The following is an 18,238-nucleotide window of genomic DNA, read 5'->3' as shown; positions in this document are numbered from 1 at the left end:
ACATAGTTCCTGTCTGTCGATTATTGACTGTAACTCACAATGGAAAATCAATCAATAATTTGCATGCGACACTTACTACTAATAATTCTATAATAAGAAAACTCTCACGAAAACAAGTGATACGGTACACAAAAATATTAGGGAAAATGGCTGAGAGAGGAATTTCGTACAATAAATACCACAATTGTTATGGCCTGCATTGGCGAATTGTAGTTATTATTATTATTATTATTATTATTATTATTATTATTATTATTATTATTATTATTATTATTATTATTGTTATTGTTATTATTATTATTATTATTATTATTATTATTATTATTATTATTATTATTATTACTTGCTAAGCTACAACCCTAGTTGGAAAAGCAGGATGCTCTAAGCCCAGGGGCCCCAACAGGGAAAATAGCTTAGTGTGGAAAGGAAAAAAAAGGAAAAATAAGATATCTTAAGAATAGCAACAACATTGAAATAAATATTTCTTATATAAATCATAAAAACTTTAACAAACCAATTGAAAGAGAAATTAGATAGAAAAGCGTGCCCAAGTGTACCCTCAAGCATGAGAACTCTAACCCAAGACAGTTGAAGACCATGGCACAGAGGCTATGGCACTACCCAAGACTAGAGAACACTGATATGATTTTGGAGTGTCCTCCGAGAAGAGCTGCTTACCGTAGCTAAAGAGTCTCTTCTACCCTTATCAAGAGGAAAGTAGCCACTGCACAATTACAGTGCAGTAGTTAACCCCTTAAGAGAAAAAGAATGGTTTGGTGATCTCAGTGTTGTCAGGTGTATGTGGAGAGAGGATAAACTGTAAAGAATATGCCAGACTATTCGGTGTATGTGTAGGCAAAGGGAAAGTGAACCGTAACCAGAGATAAAGATCCAATGTAGTAGTATGTGGCCAGTCAAAGGACCCCATAACCCTTTAGTGGTAGTATCTCGATAATTGGAATATTGTAAAGGGAAAACAATTGATAGGCTCAAAGATATATAGTATAATTCTTGAGGGCTGTGGTCAACGCGTCCTAACTATCTATGTAAAAGTTTTTTTTTTTTTTTTTTTTTTTTTTTTTTTTTTTTTTTTTTAAGATTTAATCATGTAGAATAGCTTATGATAGCATATTTACAAGTAATGTGTGTTCTTTATTATGATTTATATTACTCACTATGAATATTGTGATATATAATGAATATTATTGATTTTATGATTGAAAATAAGTAATGAACAAATGTAAATACAGTATTATATTGTAACATTGTTTTATGAGGTAAAATAATATATACTTTATGGTTAATATTTTTTCAGACAGGCTTATGAACATGTTATTCTGTCACAAATTTATTAACTTGATGATGAAGTTAATTATGAGACTGAAGCCAAAGCCAACACTACGGATTGAAACGTTTGTTTTGATTTCTGAATCTTCACCGAGTCTGTCAGACTGACAGACGTCACAGTATACAGAAACTTGTTGGATTGAGTGTCCATCTTTCACTTTGACGTCTTTAACCAAGTTTTCCTTATCTCCAAACAGTTTAATAGGTAACTGCAATAGACCGTTTGTCAAATTTTACCCATGTATAGTAAATAAATTACCTTGTTTCTATGCAAAAGCGTTTAATATTAGTCAGGAGACTAGAACTGATATCACGCAGTACGGCTCATCAAACCCTATAACCTATATGTACTGTACTTTAATGTACTCGAAAAGTAATTATACATGATATAGTAAATATGCATATGCAACCAATAATCCCTTAGGAGAAGAGGAGAGGAATACTTAGTGTAATATCACGTGTCATAAATGATTTTGATGTAGGAAACTCGTTTTTTTTTTTGTGTTTAATAACTTATGAAACACGAAAATACGGTAAATTTTTACTGTATTACAGATTCTGATTTCGACATTGCCCTGTAATACAGTACAATAATACCGAACACATTTCCGAAATGAATCAAACGACGACACAAACTAAAGTTCCATACCTTAACTAAGAGCTTTGTCCGTCCCTACAGCAGTGTGAGGACATAAATCCTTTTGTGACCTCCATAGGACACGGTGAATAGAATATACCTAATAAATGAAATTCATGGAGAAAAATAAAGATGTTCTTGGTGTATTTTGATGTGGTTTGAATGAATTTCATTATGATAACTGCTGGAAGCCCAAGTTTCAGGTAAAGCCGTCTGTAATACAAGAAGTTACACTTTAAAAGCTGTAATTTACAAAGGAAACAAACTCAGGTATACGACCTAACCTACACTTCCCTTTTTATCCTAACCTAACCTAAGCTGAATGCCTTGTCCTTAATGACTCCCATCCTTTCACAGGATTCTGGTTAAAATTGCGTAAGTAACTAATAATTGTATTATAGGAAATTGAAAGGTATTCCCGGAGTGTTTTGAGCAAATTTAGTTGTGATAACTCGAAAAAACATTTTCAAGGTATAAAGCAGCCTGAAACAAGAAGTTAAGCCTGAAAAAATAATTTTCCTCGAATGAATACAAATCATTGTCCTTTGTTATGAGTATGACTTCGGTGAAGCTGGAGTGTCCATCTAAATCTTACGAGGTAGTTATAACCATTGGCGGATGGCAAGTAAGTGTCGCCCACTCGTCAGTCAGATATGCACTTACTTTTGACTTTGGCTGTAATCATTAGGTACACTTGTACTCATGCTGCTTGGTAAATTTTTGCTTTCTCTTTCAAGAATACATGGATAAGTGCACAGATATGCTGTTAGGTTTGGGTAAATCTACAAATTTTATAAAAAAATTCAAGGTTATGCAGTTGTTTCTGGATAAAACTAAAATTGTGAGACAGGTCTGTATACAAACCTGCAAATAATCTAATCACCCTTTTGCTTTTATCATTGTAATTATCATTATTATTATCAATCGATGGGGCATGACTCATCACAGTCATCCTTTTGCTTTGCACAACTGTATGGTGACAGTGATAACCTGAACCTAATGAATTTGGTCTTTCTTGAGCATTGCTGGGGCGTATCGGCTGATGAATTTTTTTTTACCCCCACCAGGACTTCTGAGGCTGCCTCTTTGGTGTCATCAAGGCTACTGCCTCACCCTGGAAGTTACCGGAAGGTGTAGCTCCTGCTGGTATTGTCTCTATTGCTTTAGAAAGGCCCGTGAGGCTTTTTCCTTGGAAGAGCTTTTTCATTGGTTAACAAGACCCTGGAAAAGGTTGGCAAGGAGAAGCATATGGGCTCTTCCTCTTTTAGTTCTTCCTCCTCTGCTGATCCTAGTTATTTTTTTTTCAGACCTTGGTACTCCTGAGAAGAAGAATACACCATCAAAAAAGTCCAGCAACACCAATTGACAGGAGTCGTGAGAGACACCCGCTGACGCCAGAAAGAGACAGTGAAGTACAGAGAACCAACTTTGACTGAGAAGGTGACATGTTACAAGGTACAGGGGTGTACACTTGCTTTACCGTTGCTTGGTCTCATCGGGACCGAGCACGTACACTTGTCATGGGAGGAAGGGTTTACCCCTTCCTTCCCCTTTATCCGGACGCTCGATTGATCATAGAGAGAGAGAGAGAGAGAGAGAGTGTTTTTCTCAGTACGCAGTACAGGGGTTTACACTAATGCTATCAATGTTCAGGCTCATACTGAACTGAGCACATGCACTGTTGGTCAAAAAGGAAGACATCACCATCTCTTCCTTCCCCTGAATGATCGAGGTACAGTACTTCTCTGTCTCTCTGCCTAAGGATACTTCGGTTCAAAAGGGGGCAAAATTGGCTTGTGGTGTGGTTAGAGGAACTAGCAGTCAGTCTCCTCACTTTTACAAGTGATAATACATTCCCTCAATTGAGTGTCAGTGATATTACGATCTTTGGTCTCCTCATGATTGATCTCAGTGTGATCGGTCAATGTGTGATCGTTCTCTTTGTGACTTCTGGATCCCTGGTAACGTTCCCACGTGCTTGTGGTAACCGGGGAATGAGATCAACTATCGCTTGTTCTTTCCCCTCTTGGCCGGTTCTTATACTGTGGAACTCCCATGCGTATTTATGACTGGAAAAAGAACAAGTTACTACCTAGGACCGCTTTCAACGGTCTTATGAGCACCAAGATGCATCTCTGTCGTGTGCTTGCAATCAGTGGCAAGGTTTTTTCACTAATAGAAATATGTATGCACGTGCTTTATATTACCAAGCTACTCTTTATTTTCCACAGTCTAAAGTATACTGTACAGTACTTTTATCAGTCTGTGTGTGGTGTAAGGGACAAAGGTAGTTCTGCTTCTTGAAGGGGGAGGACCATTATCAATTGGACCACATTCAGCCCTTCTCAGGTAGACTTCTGGTTCTGTTCTTTGTCTAGATTGTGCATATTCTGGGAGAAAAAAAATAAAACCTGTTTGCTGAGGGGCTTTTTGAGACCTCCCTTGCGAGTGAGGAGGAGGCTCGGATTTTCAATTCATCAATGGCACCTTACTCTGGTCCAGCTCTGGTAGAAACTGGAAATCCTGAGACAGCAATCATTTGTTTGATGCTCTTGTACCCATTCGTGAGTGCAATGACCTTGAAGAGACTACCATGGTTCCTGTGAAATTAGGTTCTAAGGTCATTGATCAGGATTTCAGCACCACAAAGGGTCAAAGACCTCACTTGAGTTTTCAGAATGAATTCTCAGATCTAATGTCCTGAGAATTGACTGCTGTCTAGCAAGATAATGCTATCCGTACTCTCGACTGATGAGATTCTACATGCCAGAGGGTGCAAGCCCGTCTCTTCATTAATTCTGCAGTTTTTACATTGAAGGGGTTTTCCCTGTAGAGAGACTTACAGTTGAGGGCACAGTATTCTTAGCTCTTGAATCTGTTTCCAGGAGACCTCTTCCATAGGTAGCCTGCCGCTACTGATGTCATGAGGCATAGGCAAAGTGAAGTAAGTTGATTCTGTATGGTGCAAAGGAGGTGACCTTCATAGCACACCAGTTAGTGAAGCAATGAGCTAACTGGATTCTGAAGAGGAGGGATGCTGTTGTTTTTTAATTCTTGAGGGAAGTGGGACAAGAGGCAATTTTGGTTTTGAGGAACACCCCGGTCTTGTCGACTACGTCAATATTTCCCCAGAATAAGGGTAGCCATTACTCCCTCATACACCGTGCAGTTACCTTTAGGGACCCAGACCATTCGATAATTACATAAGCAGGCTCTGAGCGATGGTGCTTCAATTTCTGTTCAAGGTAGAATGCCCACCTCGGCTGTGGCAATGTCTCCTGAGACATATCTCCTTTTTAGAGAAACTTGTTCCATATGGATGTCTTGATCAGTGATCACTTCAGTAGTATCAGAGGCATCTCTGGTCAGCAGCCAGCGATCTCCCTTCCCATCTTGTTCCAATGGAGCAAGAGGTATGGGATGATCTTTCTCTAGGGCTGAATGACATTAATCATAACTGGGGGAGTACCTGTTAACTCTCCACCTGTAGAGATGTTTCTGTTTTCGGATGTATCTAAGGTGTTGGTGTGGCCCTTCAACAGTTTCACCAGTTCCTGGATGGCCACTTAGTGGTGGTGATGAGCGACAACATCACAGTAGTGGCTTAAAATTCACAAACAAGGAAGTACCTTTTTGCAGCCCATATCCGATCTAGCAGTAGAGATACTGAGATGGGCCGAGATTCACTCGATACCACTATCGGCATGCTTCATTCCTGGCAAGAGGAATGTGCTCACCGACAACCTGAGTAGAGCATCTCAGATAGTGAGTACAGAGTGGTCTTTGGATCATCTAGTAGCCAACAAAGTCCTGACCTTGTGGGGTTCTCCGACTGTGGATCTCTTTGCAATGGCCCTGAACTTCAGGCTCCCGTTGTACTGCTCCCCAGTCCAAGACCCCAAGGCTCTCCAAGATGCATTCCAACAACGGTGGGGCAACATCAACGTTTACGCTTTTCTCCCATTCTGTCTGATGAGGAGGGTACAATGTAAGGCCAGAACATTAGTCAACCTCTCAATGACTCTCATAGCTCTTCTGTGGCATCATGCGGAATGGTTTCCGGACCTTCTGCACCTCCTGACGGAGTCTCCAAGAGAACTCCCTCCACGACACGATCTACTCAAACAACCACATGCCAACATCTTCCACAAAGCCGTAGCTTCACTAAGACTTCACGCCTGGAGACTATCCAGCATCTCCTCACTGAAAGAGGATTTGTTCCTACACTTGATACAAACCCTCATTCTTTACTATAGGAGATATTCTAGCGCGAACTGGAAAATACGGCAGAAAAACCTTAACAAGGTCGTTAACGACCGGGCAGGTGATTACCCACCTGTTAGTGGTGAGGGCCGCCAGTCGGTAGCTGTTGTTTACCTTCAATCGAATTCTAGCCGTCACAGTGGTAACACCGCTGCTCCTGCTTTATTTTCCTGGCAGACTAGCCTTTGTTTTTTGGTTTTTTTATTAATCCTTTTTCTTTTTCTTTGTGAGATGTGATGTCCTCTATTATGAGGAAGTGTTGCGAGCGCCTTTATGGAGGTGGATTCTCTTTCCCTATGTCCTGGCTACAGAGGTCATAGGTGTTCTGAGGGTCCTCCGGCCAAGTATGTAGAAGTGGACATCGCAGTACCTCCTCCTCCACTTCATTGTCCTCGCCCTCTTCGAAGGCTAGGTGGGAGAGAGAGAAGAGGAAAAGGAGAGCAGGGCCTATTGTGACACGCACTCCTTCGCCCAGATGTTCTCGCCGGAGACACAGGCAACATAGGAAGAGACATAATCATTCTCGCTCTTCCTCGCCTTCTATCTCTTCACGAGAGGTCTTGCTGCAAGACTATAAGCGCTCTCGTCACAAACTCAAGAAGAGCGCTTCCTCCTTACCCTAACATAGGGCATCAAGAGCGTTCGCGCCAACATGCGCATACGCTCCAACAAGAGCATAGCTCCATTACGCGCTATGTGCTCACCTGCGCGCCAGCTCTCACTTGCGCGCCAGCTCTCACTTGCACGCAAACTACCTGCGCGCCACCAATCTCCTGCGCAGTGGTGCTCTCCTACGCGCTTCCGCGCGCTAACATTCTCCTGCACGTGCGCATACGCACCCAACATCTCACTCTCCTGCCCGCTATACTGCGCACCATCCTACGCGCCAGATAAAACCTGCGCAATAACTTTCCACTGATAGCAGGACTTCTGACAAGTCAGCCATGCTGCCTTCTCCCACGCGCCAACAACTACCGACGCGGCAGCACTTACCGGCGCGCCAGCCTTCTCCCGTGCGCATCCGCAAGGATATGCGCGCATGCTCATGAATCCTCTCCTAGGGATGCGTGCCAACATTCTCCCGCGCTCCCACACGCCCCGCGTGAATCCACTGTATGCCCGCGCGCTAGGGAACTTTCTCCTGCGCGCGCGCCCTACGGCTGGCACAGACGTGCGAGAACACTCTCCCGCGCGCCCGTTTACGCCTTCATCTAGATGTTCTCGTCGAAGAGACTGGCGATATAGGAAGAGACATCATCGTTCTCGCTCTTTCTCGCTTTCTGTCTCTCCCCGAGACGTCTCACCTCGAGACTATATGCACTCTTGCCACAAACCTAAGAAGAACGCTCCCTCTCGTCATCGTTCTGCCTCGCCGTTGTCTTTCTCTTGCGAGGGATCATTTAAGAAGCCAGGAGCGTGGCCAAGGGCAAAGCACGTCCTGACCTCGAACCCTCTTCTTTACATAATAGTTTGAGGGTCTCCGTTTGCTCTAGAAAAATCAGATAGAGCGCTTCTCCTCGCTTCACTCCTTATCTTCAAAGAAGATCGCTCTCGCCTTCGAATTCTCGATCTCTGACCCTTTGGGGTCTCGGGACAAGGAAACTTCGGTTTCCCGGTGCGCTATCCCTTTGTTTTCTTGCAACTTAAGTTGCTGAAACTTCGGGCTCTCGTGCATTTAGTTTCGCTGACACTTCGGTGTCTCGTGACAAGGGAAACTTCCGTTTCCCGTTCCTCTGGCTCTTCGGGTTCTCGCAACACAACCGCTAGAGGCACACACGATTACGCTGAACCTTCTGGTTCTCGTGAAACGAGTCACCTAGAGTTTTACTCTTATGACAGAGAGTCTGCGGACTCCTGTCGCGCGGAGTGTTCGCGTACGCTCAACCAACACTGTGCCCATGAACATCAAGAGTTTTACTCTTATGGCAGAGTCTTCAGACTCCCGTCACGCAAGGTGTTCGCACGCAATTAGCGCTACACACGCAAATCTCCGGTCATACACTCGCGGGGTCAATCCCTCGCTCTTGTGTTTCAGACAGGACAACCTCCTCATTTCCTTTGCTCCCTAATGAGTTAAGGATTACGAGTCTCTCGGAAACCTCGGAAGAAGATGCAGGGGTTTGGCCCTTCTTCTGTTCAGTTGAGAGCAGGAGGGAAAGGGGAAACGTGTTAAGAGAGGCTAAAAGAAAACACCCAGATGGCAGCGACGTAGAACGCAATGCTGAGGGCTTCGGCCGCTCTGTTTGTTATCCTGCGCTTCATGTGGCAGCTCATGAGCTGCCCATGTTACGAGGTAGCACTCACTGTCAACCTTCAACTTGATTAACTTGTTGGGAAACGTAGATTGCTACCAGAAGGTTCGCCTCCAGGGGTTAGAGAACCTCCCCTTACGAATTTACCAGGCAAAGTGGAAGGTCTTCTGTGGTTGGTGTCGTGGACAGGGTATCTCTCCTCTCGATGCCACTATTCCAGCAATAGCAAAGTTCCTCGCGTATTTGTGTGAGGAAACACGCCTTTGTGTCGGCAGTTAAAGACTATCGCTCAGCCTTAAGCCTAGCCCTTAGACTCAACGGAATAGATATTTCCTAATCTCTAGAACTTTCCTTACTCATACGGAGTTACGAACTTATCTGTTCTCAGTCAGAAGTGAGATCTCCCCCATGGAACATGGTACGAGTTCTCAGGTCTCTAAAGAGACCTCCCTAGACTCAGAATCCAGGAGTAGCGGATCCCTGATTCGACTCGTTCTGGATTTCAAGTCTCTGGTCTGTTACTGATGGCCCTGATAATCTGAGTTTGTGGCTGTCCTTTTTCGTCAGTACAGGGAGGTACAAGAGTAGGGCCACTAGGAATACCATCTCTGCCTGGATTCGCAAGGTCATAGACCATGCCTTGAAACCCGTCCCTCCTCCTTCACGTCGCCCCAGAGCCCATGATGTCAGGGGTGTAGCTACTTTCCCTGCCTTCAAAATAAACTTCTCTGTGATGCAGGTTCTATAGGCTGGGGTGTGGAAACCTCAAAATACGTTCACAGCCAACTACCTGCAAGACGTGACCCACAGGAGGCTCGATACATTCTCTATCGGCCCTGTGGTGGCTACACAACAGCTGGTATAATACCTCAAGCTCCTTATTGGAAAAGTAACAGAAGGTTGAGGACACTGTTACCCGGTTTTAGTCTGCATGAATGAAAAGGTTTGACTGGCTCATATTCTTTTCTTCATCCTCCCCTCTCTAGGGGAAAGCAGCATCCTGGGTTGTCTGCATAAGCTGACCTCAAACCACTGCAGGTAAACCATGCTCCCTTGTGTTCCTAGTATTAAGCTAATACTCTTGTGTCCCCATACGCTGGCGAGGTGGTATTGGGGAAGTCCTGGTTACAACTTTTACTTGGACAGTCACACTGCTAAACATCTCAACACACACCTTGCGTAGGCCGCGGACCATGCGTAGCAAGGTTTAGCGAGGTGGAGGGACTCCTTATTTTTGGTACAAAACTATTCTAAATAAAGAGTCCCGGGGTAAAGCCAAAAGCCAGTTTGGTAGAGACGTCCACCCGCCTAATGGGTGAGTCACCCCTAATAAATAGCATTGGTTTGTATTCCAGTTACGGAACAAATGACAAATTTGTAGATAATTTGAATTTTTCCTAACGATACAAACCTTTAGCTATTTATACAAACTTACCCGCCAGACTTATCCCTCTTAAAGTCCTACCTCCAAACAAAGTGAGCTAATTCACAGGTGTCTGAGTGGGAGCGGTAGTAAGCTGTCACCCTTACCCCCCCCCAACTAGCGGAATGGGTAGTTAACGCTCACTAAATTTTAATGGCTCGTTCTTTTAGCTTCGCTAAAAGTAATAACCCCTAATAAATAGCCAAAGGTTTGTATCAGGTAAAATACAAATTATCTCTGAATTTGTCATTTTTCCTATTTATACAAACCTGAATCGTTAATCTTATATGTCCAGCCTCATCCTCCCCTCATGTTTTGACCATGAGAAGAATTGCCCAGACTCTATGTACTCATGTTGCGTGGAGATACGTATTTCTAGTAAACATATATTGTTACCAGATATGCACATTTTTTTCTGGTCGTAGCAAAGAATCTTAGGAGTAAACTCATATAAAAGACTCTGGTTTGTATAACTAGGAAAAATACAAAGTACTCAAAAAATTGTACTATTATTGTGTAATTATCATTGTAATTTTTCAGGTTCCATATAATCCAGGATGCTCACCATCATCTTTTATGGTGGCCATTCACCTCTTACTTTCCCCTTGGACTCAGATCGGTGCATTGAAGATATTATTATTGCTTCTGCACAAGTTTTGGGGATTACTCCATTGTGTCGCCATTTATTTGGTCTACGTGATACAGGGAAACGATTATGGGCACCTCTGTGTAAGAAAATTGTTGCTCTTCCAAAGCAAACAACTCTTCAATTTAGGCTTCGTTTCAAAGCTCATTCTTTGAAGAGATTGAAGAGCTTAGATGAAAAAGCATTTGACTATTATTTTTATCAAGTAAGTGTTCTTAGTATGTTTAGTATAAGGATGGAATATTAATTTCAGCAAACTATCCCTGGTATCAGTTCTGTAAAGTTTTCTAGTTTGATTTAGATTGTTTTTAAAGCCAAGTTCATTTGAATACTGTAATACAAAAAGGATTTTGCAAAATGCCCGTGTTCACTTTTTTCCTCAGTTGCATTTGTTACATTCTAGAAGAATTATGAGGAACTCTAAATACTTTTAAGAAATTATATGTTGTGGTGTATTATATAAGTTCTGAGTACTATGTACCCATGGACCCTTTGGTGCAGCATAACTTTTAAGGTCTAGACTTTACAAAGATCTATAAAGAGTTTGCTGTATTTCTTCTATATTAAAACAAAATATTATTGAATGAAATGTTTGAGATGAGAAAAAATTAATGTAAGAGATCACCCTATAGGCCTAAATAAAATTTTATTTGTTCCAGCGCAACATACAAACCTTCCTCTCCTTACGTAGAAGTTATTTTCTAAGAGGTGTAACTACCCTTCACTAGTTAGCGAGGGAGGAGCGGGGTAGTCTAGCCGCCCCCGTTCACACCAGCATTAGCGACTAACCATTCCTTTTCGTTTCGGCTCAGTAAAGACGTAGTCTTTCTCTCCCTTCAAAACCTTTGAACCTGTTTACGATTAAAAGAAACTGGCCTTAAGCTTTATATAAAGTCCGTTTTCTTTCAGAGCTACCTTCCTTGGGGCTCATGTGTTTCTCGTGAAATGCAAGGTAGAAAGAGGTCTTTGGCCTCAGCTTCTGTTCGCCCCGACGTTTGCTCTACCTCGGTGGGCGGAATTGAGCAATTGCTAACAAGGACTCTTCAGAGTGACTTGTCGGGTAACCACTTTAGGGTGAACCCAGAAACGAGCTTCGGCTAAGTTTCAAAGGGAACACTCATTGATGGGAAGCAGAGAGTGCTGCCCGGAGGTTCGTATCCAGGGTTTTCTTCCTTAGGAGGATTCTTCGGCGGGAATTGGATTTGTCCATACCCCGCCTTTGCTCTTCGGAGCTTGGCAATGAAACAGTTAGGTGACTGTTTGTAGTTCTTATTCATTGCCGCTGTATCCTCAGGGTACAAACGAGTCTCGTTGCAACCCCATGTGGTCATTGCTGAAATACTGATGACTGCTGAACGCTTGTGGCCGCTGCCTCTCCCATCGACGAACATCGATGAGTCTTGTAGGCTTCAACTCTTTGTGGTTATTGCGGACATCGTGCCTTTTGGCACGAGAAAGCTCTGAGAGCTCTGTGAGGCCAAGTTCTTTGGGACTTGTACTTCGTGGGTTTCCACCGCTCACGAGTTAGAAACTACTTGTAGGCTATAACTCTTTAGAATTATTAATTACATCGGGCCTCTTGGGCCTAGTGTTTGTGTTTTTTGCATTCTGGGCCAATAAACATTTACATGAGAGGAAACTCTTCCCTGAGGAGATTTACACAACTAAAGGTGTTTGTTAAAACTCCATAAAAAGCTGAGACGAACTCCTTTCGGTGCTGCATGAGCTCTTGCCAAGACAAAACCTCAGGGTTATTGCTGCAAATACGGTTTACTACTAATCGCTTGCATCTGCTGCATGCCACCCTTCGGAGTTATTTTCATAGACTTGGTTTCCCTATAAAATGGAGAACTCTTCGGAGTACTTCCACAATGGGCTGGTCAGACATACCTTAGCAAGGTTATTTATTGCAAGCCTCTAGTCCCAAGGGAATAGTGTTTGCTTCTGATTAGATTTACAAATGATAGCAAGTCCTGCTTGCAAGGCGGCCATGCAAACGTCAGCTTCTCATTACGTTACGAACGTTAGCAAGCCCCTCCCACAAGGCAGGCAAGCAAACTTTCAATACCGACGTAGGTATGATCGCTACTCTATAATTTTTATGCTGACAAGGACTACAGACCATCTTAATAATAAAACTCCTCTCAAGTAAATCATTAGTTTCAATGGCTATATTCCTTACGGAAAGTCAGGTTATACATTACCCTCGTACTGTACCTTCCCGTAATTAGACATAGGTGGTCTACTCTCATGTAGACTCTGTTTTCATTCAGGGCAGTTTCTTCCTAGCTTTTCAATCGGCTGTCTTAGTTTTTCTTTAAGAAATACTCAGACTCCGAAACTAACCATAAGCAAATCTGTTTCTGGGACGGGAACATCCGAAACGTATATTAGTTTTGCCTATCGGAAACGAAGAAATATGAACGTTTTTGTCGTTAGTAGGAGGAAGAACGTCTCGATTGTGAACGTTGATCAATGTTCCTCAACCAAGTTCCGGACACAACTAATAATTCGGGCTACGTTTATATGTTCATTCTGCCCCCCTGGTCTGTGTTATTGGTTTGTAGATAGACTTATGCATAGATTACCTATCCAGTAATAGATTGAATATACGTCTCAATTTTACCTTTCGGAAGTAGTTACGTGCTATCTGTCATTAGCCACTGGTCTCGTGCATGGCAGCGATTGATAGGCAGATTCAATGTAGTATCTTCCTCTTGAGAGTACTGGCTACCCTGGTATTACTGATCTGTAAGCATACTTACCTGGCAACCTCCCACTGGATTGGAGGATTTTTGAGGTTAGGTCCCCTCCCCTACAGAGCAGTTGCTTGCTATTGGTTGCTGGAAACAGTTGCACGTCTTAACATCAATCACCTTGAGATGTTAATTGCTAGGCAATCTCTTGGCTCTTCGGGAGTAACCAAGGAAATTCTTTTGAGAGTTTATGTTTCTTGTTCCACTCAGTGGAACTTGCTAACCAGTATGGGGGGTGGGGGGTGGGGGTGAACAACAGTCATAATCCCAGAGAATTGTTGGCTACCCTACTGCAAACTGGTTTCTGAGACAGCAAGAAGCAGCCGTCTTGAAATTCTAGAGGCAGATGCCAAGGAGAGAGGTAATGAGACTTCGTCACACCCCAATAGATGGCCCTTCCCTGTTTAACGACATCAAGACAGTCGTTCATAGGACTCGCTTCTCCAGAGGTTCGTCACCTCCCGTCCTTATCACTTTGCACCTCCTCTGCAGAAAAACTCTCCAAAAGAAAGTCGTACCCGAGGAAGGCAGTGCAAGATCAAGAACCTAGATGCCTCTATCAACCAAGGCGTTATACTGTACAAGGGGAAGAGGAAACTGAAAGTCCCAGCGAGGACATTTCCACTTGGGAGAGCATTCTCCCAGCTAGTACACTGATGGGGGGATGCTTAAAGAGCAGATGGCAGAGGTGGATGCATTACGCAGCAGACACTTGGTCCATTTCTGTATTGAGCAACGGGTACATTGTCCCTTTCACCAACTCTCTCCCTCCTCTGACCCTCTTTCCGACAATGACAGAGTCCTACTTGAAAGGATCAGCGAAGGAACAAGCCCTTCTGGCCGAAGTCTTACCATTTTAGAGAAGGACGCTCTCCAAGAGGACCAAGAAGGGTCCCCAGGCTTCTAAGTTGCTTATGTCTTATCAAAAAGGCATCTGGATGCTGGAGACCAGTCATCGATCTCTCAGCCTTGAACGAAACTCTGTTCAAGTTTGAGATGGCACAAATGGTCAGACAATCAGTCAGACTGCATGACTTCATGATACTGTTAGATATAAAAGTTGCATACTTCCAGAACCCAATGCATCCTTCAGCGAGAAAGTACCTACGATTCTCTGTAGCAGGACAAATTTACCAGTTCAAAGTGTTGTGCTTTGGCCTGTCCACAGCACCTTAGGTATTCAGAAGGGTTTTCACTCTGGTGTCCACCAGGCGCACAAGAAAGGCATTTGTCTTCCTCTTTATCTAGATGATTGGCTGATTCTAGCAGACTCGAGATAGTTCCTTCTCCTCCATCGAGACAAGCTTCTCGCCTTTTGTCAGGATCTGGAGATCTTGATAGACCACGAGAAGTCTCATATGTAACCGGTCCAAAACATGGTATATCTAGGAATGAGAATCAGAACCACACTAGGCAAGATCTTTCTGTCCGAGAATCGGATAAAGAGACTGGAAGAGATAGCCCAGAACTTTCTCACATGGAACAAATTACCAGCACGTCAGTGGCAAAGGCTGCTGGGACACCTAACATCTCTCAAGAAGTTAGTACCACACTGCCTTCTCTGCATTCGGTCTTCACAGTGGCAGCTGCAGAGCTTTTGGTCTTAGCACAGAGACCCACCGGGCACCCTGGTGCCAGTGGGACTTGAGCAGAAGAGAGACCTGAGCTGGAGGGTGATTGACATCAACCTCCTCAGAGGAATAGATCTTAAATCTCCTTTCCTAGAGTTAATGCTCTTCATGAATGCATCTAAAGAAGGGGGCCTCACCTGTCACACCTCACGGCATCCGGGCTATGGTCCAAATCTGAAAGGCAGTGCTGCATAAACCTCCTGGAAATGAGGGCAGCCTATCCAGCCCTCAAGAACTTTCATCGGCTCCTTTCAGGGCTATCTATGGTGCCGATGAACGATAATACTACAGTGGTGCCCCACATGAACAAACAGCAAGGTACCTTTTCACACCACCTTTGCCAGATGGCTGCGGAAATCCTCAGATAGACGGAAGAAATTCGGTAGCCTAAACAGCCCGCTTCAGCCCAGGCAAGACGAACTTGCTGGCAAACAATCTGAGCAGGAGGACTCAGATGGTTGGCTCTGAATGGTCCTTGAATCCACATATAACCAACAAAGTCTTGATTTTGTGGGGTTCACCGACAATCGACCTGTTTGCGATGTCCCTCGACTGGAAACTTCCGGTGTACTGGTCTTCAGTACCAGACCCTCAAGCATTCTGGCAGGATGCTTTTGAACACCCATGGGACAGGAGGGACATACAGGAGTACCCCCCCCCCCCTTTTGCCTAGTAAGGAGGCTATTGACCAAGGTAAGGGCATCTTAAGATCTAGCAATGTCCTTCTTAGCTCCATTGTGGTATCAACTTTTTAGTTGTAAAGTGAAGAGTCTGCAATTTGATGATTATGAGTTAGTTTAGCCAACCCTCAGATATTCTTTATGATTCATATATGCAGGAGATGATGGAAATTAACCAAAGAATTATGTATTTAATATGATTATTTAGATGGAAATTAACCAAAGAATTATGTATTTTATATGATTATTTAGATGGAAATTAACCAAAGAATTATGTATTTTATATGATTATTTAGAGTACTGTATTTCTTTCTGTATCACAGGATAAAGAAATTCCTACAGTAATTTCTGTTGTTGAAAAAATAATGGAATCTTGATGATAACCAATTTATTGTAGTGTATGTTTTTTCTTTACAGGTCCGTTCAGATTTTGTAGCAGGTGAAATAAATGAATTAATTTCAAACCAGGAAGATGGCCTTGGATTAGTAGTGGTTGATGTCTTGTTACATTTGATAAATAACCCAGGTATGGGCATAAGTTCTCTTTTTTCAGTATACAGTAATTTGTTTTCCATAGTGTTTGTACTTACACATCATTAGGTTTTTTAAGGTGTTTTTTTTTTTTTTTAACAAAAGAATTTATTTGAATATGACTAACCTGTATCACAGTTCATGTGAAGTTTTAAAAATTTTTTGAAATCCACATTTTGATGTGATTATAGATTTTGCTAGTCCAACTTATGAAGTGTAGCATCTGCCACTAGTTGCTCTGTGCAAATGATTAGATTATGGTTGACATTACATGCTTTTAAACTGCAAACATTAAGTTATAAAAATTACTTATGTACAGTATTGTATTGTGTTCATACAAGATGCCTGATGTTCCTTTATTCATATTTTCCTTTCTTAGCTTGGCATGCTAATTCTAAGATTCGGACTGTATCATTTAATAGTGTGCAAAGGGGCTCGATTAGATTTCGCTTGTCGTCTCTATCTTGAGCTTTTAATTCAATATATCTCCATTCAACCTCTCCTACTCAGCTCTTCATAGTCCACAGCTATGTAGGCCTGGGTCTTCCAACTCTTCTAGTACCTTGTGGAGCCCATTTAAATGTTTGGTGAACTAATTTCTTTTGGGGAGTGCGAAGAGCATGCCCAAACCATCTCCATCTACCTCTCACCATGAACTCATCCACATATGGCACTCGAGTAATCTCTCATAGATTAATTTCTAATCCTGTCCTGCCATGTAACTCTTAATATTCTTCTGAGGGCTTTGTTCTCAAATCTACTATATCTGTTGGAGATTGTTTCATTGTCATACCATGGCTCATGTCCATAAAGTAACACCTATCTCACTAAACTGTTACATAGCCTGAATTTTATATGAAATTTCAAGCAATTTGATTTCCAAATTTTACTTAACCTAGCCATTGTATGATTTATTTTTTAGATCTTTCATTAAACTCCAGTTCTAAAGGCCCTGTATTATTATTATTATTATTATTATTATTATTATTATTATTATTATTATTATTATTTGGAAAAGCAAGGCTATAAGCCCAAAGGGCTCCAACAGGGAAAAATAGTTCAGTGAGGAAAGAGAATAAGTAAACAATATGAGAACTAATTAACAATTATTAGAATATTTTAAAAACATTAACAACATTAAAACAGATATTTCATCTATAAACTATAAAAAGATTTATGTCAGCTTGTTCACCATAAAACCATTTGCTGCAAGTCTGAACTTTTGAAGTTCTACCAATTCAACTACCTGATTAGGAAGATCATTCCACAACTTGGTCACAGCTAGAATAAAAGTACACAGTATTGAGCCTCATGATGGAGAAGCCTGACTTAGAATTAACTGCATGCCTAGTATTACGAACTTGATGGAACTGTCCGGGAAGATCTGAATATAAAGGATGATGAGAATTATGAAAAATCGTATGCAACATGCATAACGAACTAATTGAACGGCAGTGCCAGAGATTAATATCTAGATTAGGAATAAGGAATTTAATAGACCGTTAAGTTCCTGTCCAACAAATTAAGATGAGAATCAGCAGCTGAAGACCAGACAGGAGAACAATACTCGAAACAAGGTAGAATGAAAGAATTAAAACACTTCTTAAGAATAGATTGATCAATGAAAATCTTAAAAGACTTTCTCAATAAGCCAATTTTTTGTGCAGTTGAAGAAGACACAGACCTAATGTGTTTCTCAAAAGTAAATTTGCTGTTGAGAATCAAACCTAACATTTCAAGTCATACAGAGTTGAAGAAACATTATCAATGCTGGGATCTGGATGTTGAGGAGCCACTGTCCTTGACCTACTTACAATCATACTTTGAGTTTAATTAGGATTCATCTTCACACCCCATAATTTGCACCATGCACTAATTTTAGCTAGATCTTTAAGAAGGGATAAGGGATTCAGCAACCCCAGATCTTCATTCAGGAGATGGAATTGATATAAAGAGTTTAGTATGCATATGTAACAAACTTGTTTTCTAGGTCAAACCACCTGTCATGTGTATATAGTATGAAAAATTATGGGCTGAGAACACTAGCCTGAGGAACACCATATATCACAGTC

At 42.1% G+C, this 18,238-nt stretch overlaps 1 protein-coding gene across 1 annotated transcript in view; it reads left to right on the top strand.

Moving 5' to 3' along the window:
- Positions 1-1,426: 1,426 nt before the first annotated feature.
- hop (tyrosine-protein kinase hopscotch) overlaps positions 1,427-18,238 on the top strand; it is a 243,615-nt gene continuing 226,803 nt past the window's right edge. The window contains exons 1-3 of the mRNA XM_068353566.1: positions 1,427-1,552; positions 10,463-10,773; positions 16,053-16,161. Coding sequence (XP_068209667.1) covers positions 10,480-10,773; positions 16,053-16,161 — 403 coding nt within the window. The 5' untranslated portion in view covers positions 1,427-1,552; positions 10,463-10,479. The remainder of the gene's footprint in view (positions 1,553-10,462; positions 10,774-16,052; positions 16,162-18,238) is intronic.

The sequence above is a fragment of the Palaemon carinicauda genome, chromosome 30, assembly GCF_036898095.1.
Source record: "Palaemon carinicauda isolate YSFRI2023 chromosome 30, ASM3689809v2, whole genome shotgun sequence".
NCBI lineage: Eukaryota > Metazoa > Arthropoda > Malacostraca > Decapoda > Palaemonidae > Palaemon > Palaemon carinicauda.
Note: the sequence above shows the minus strand (reverse complement) of the source record. Positions and strands in the feature narration are given on the sequence as shown.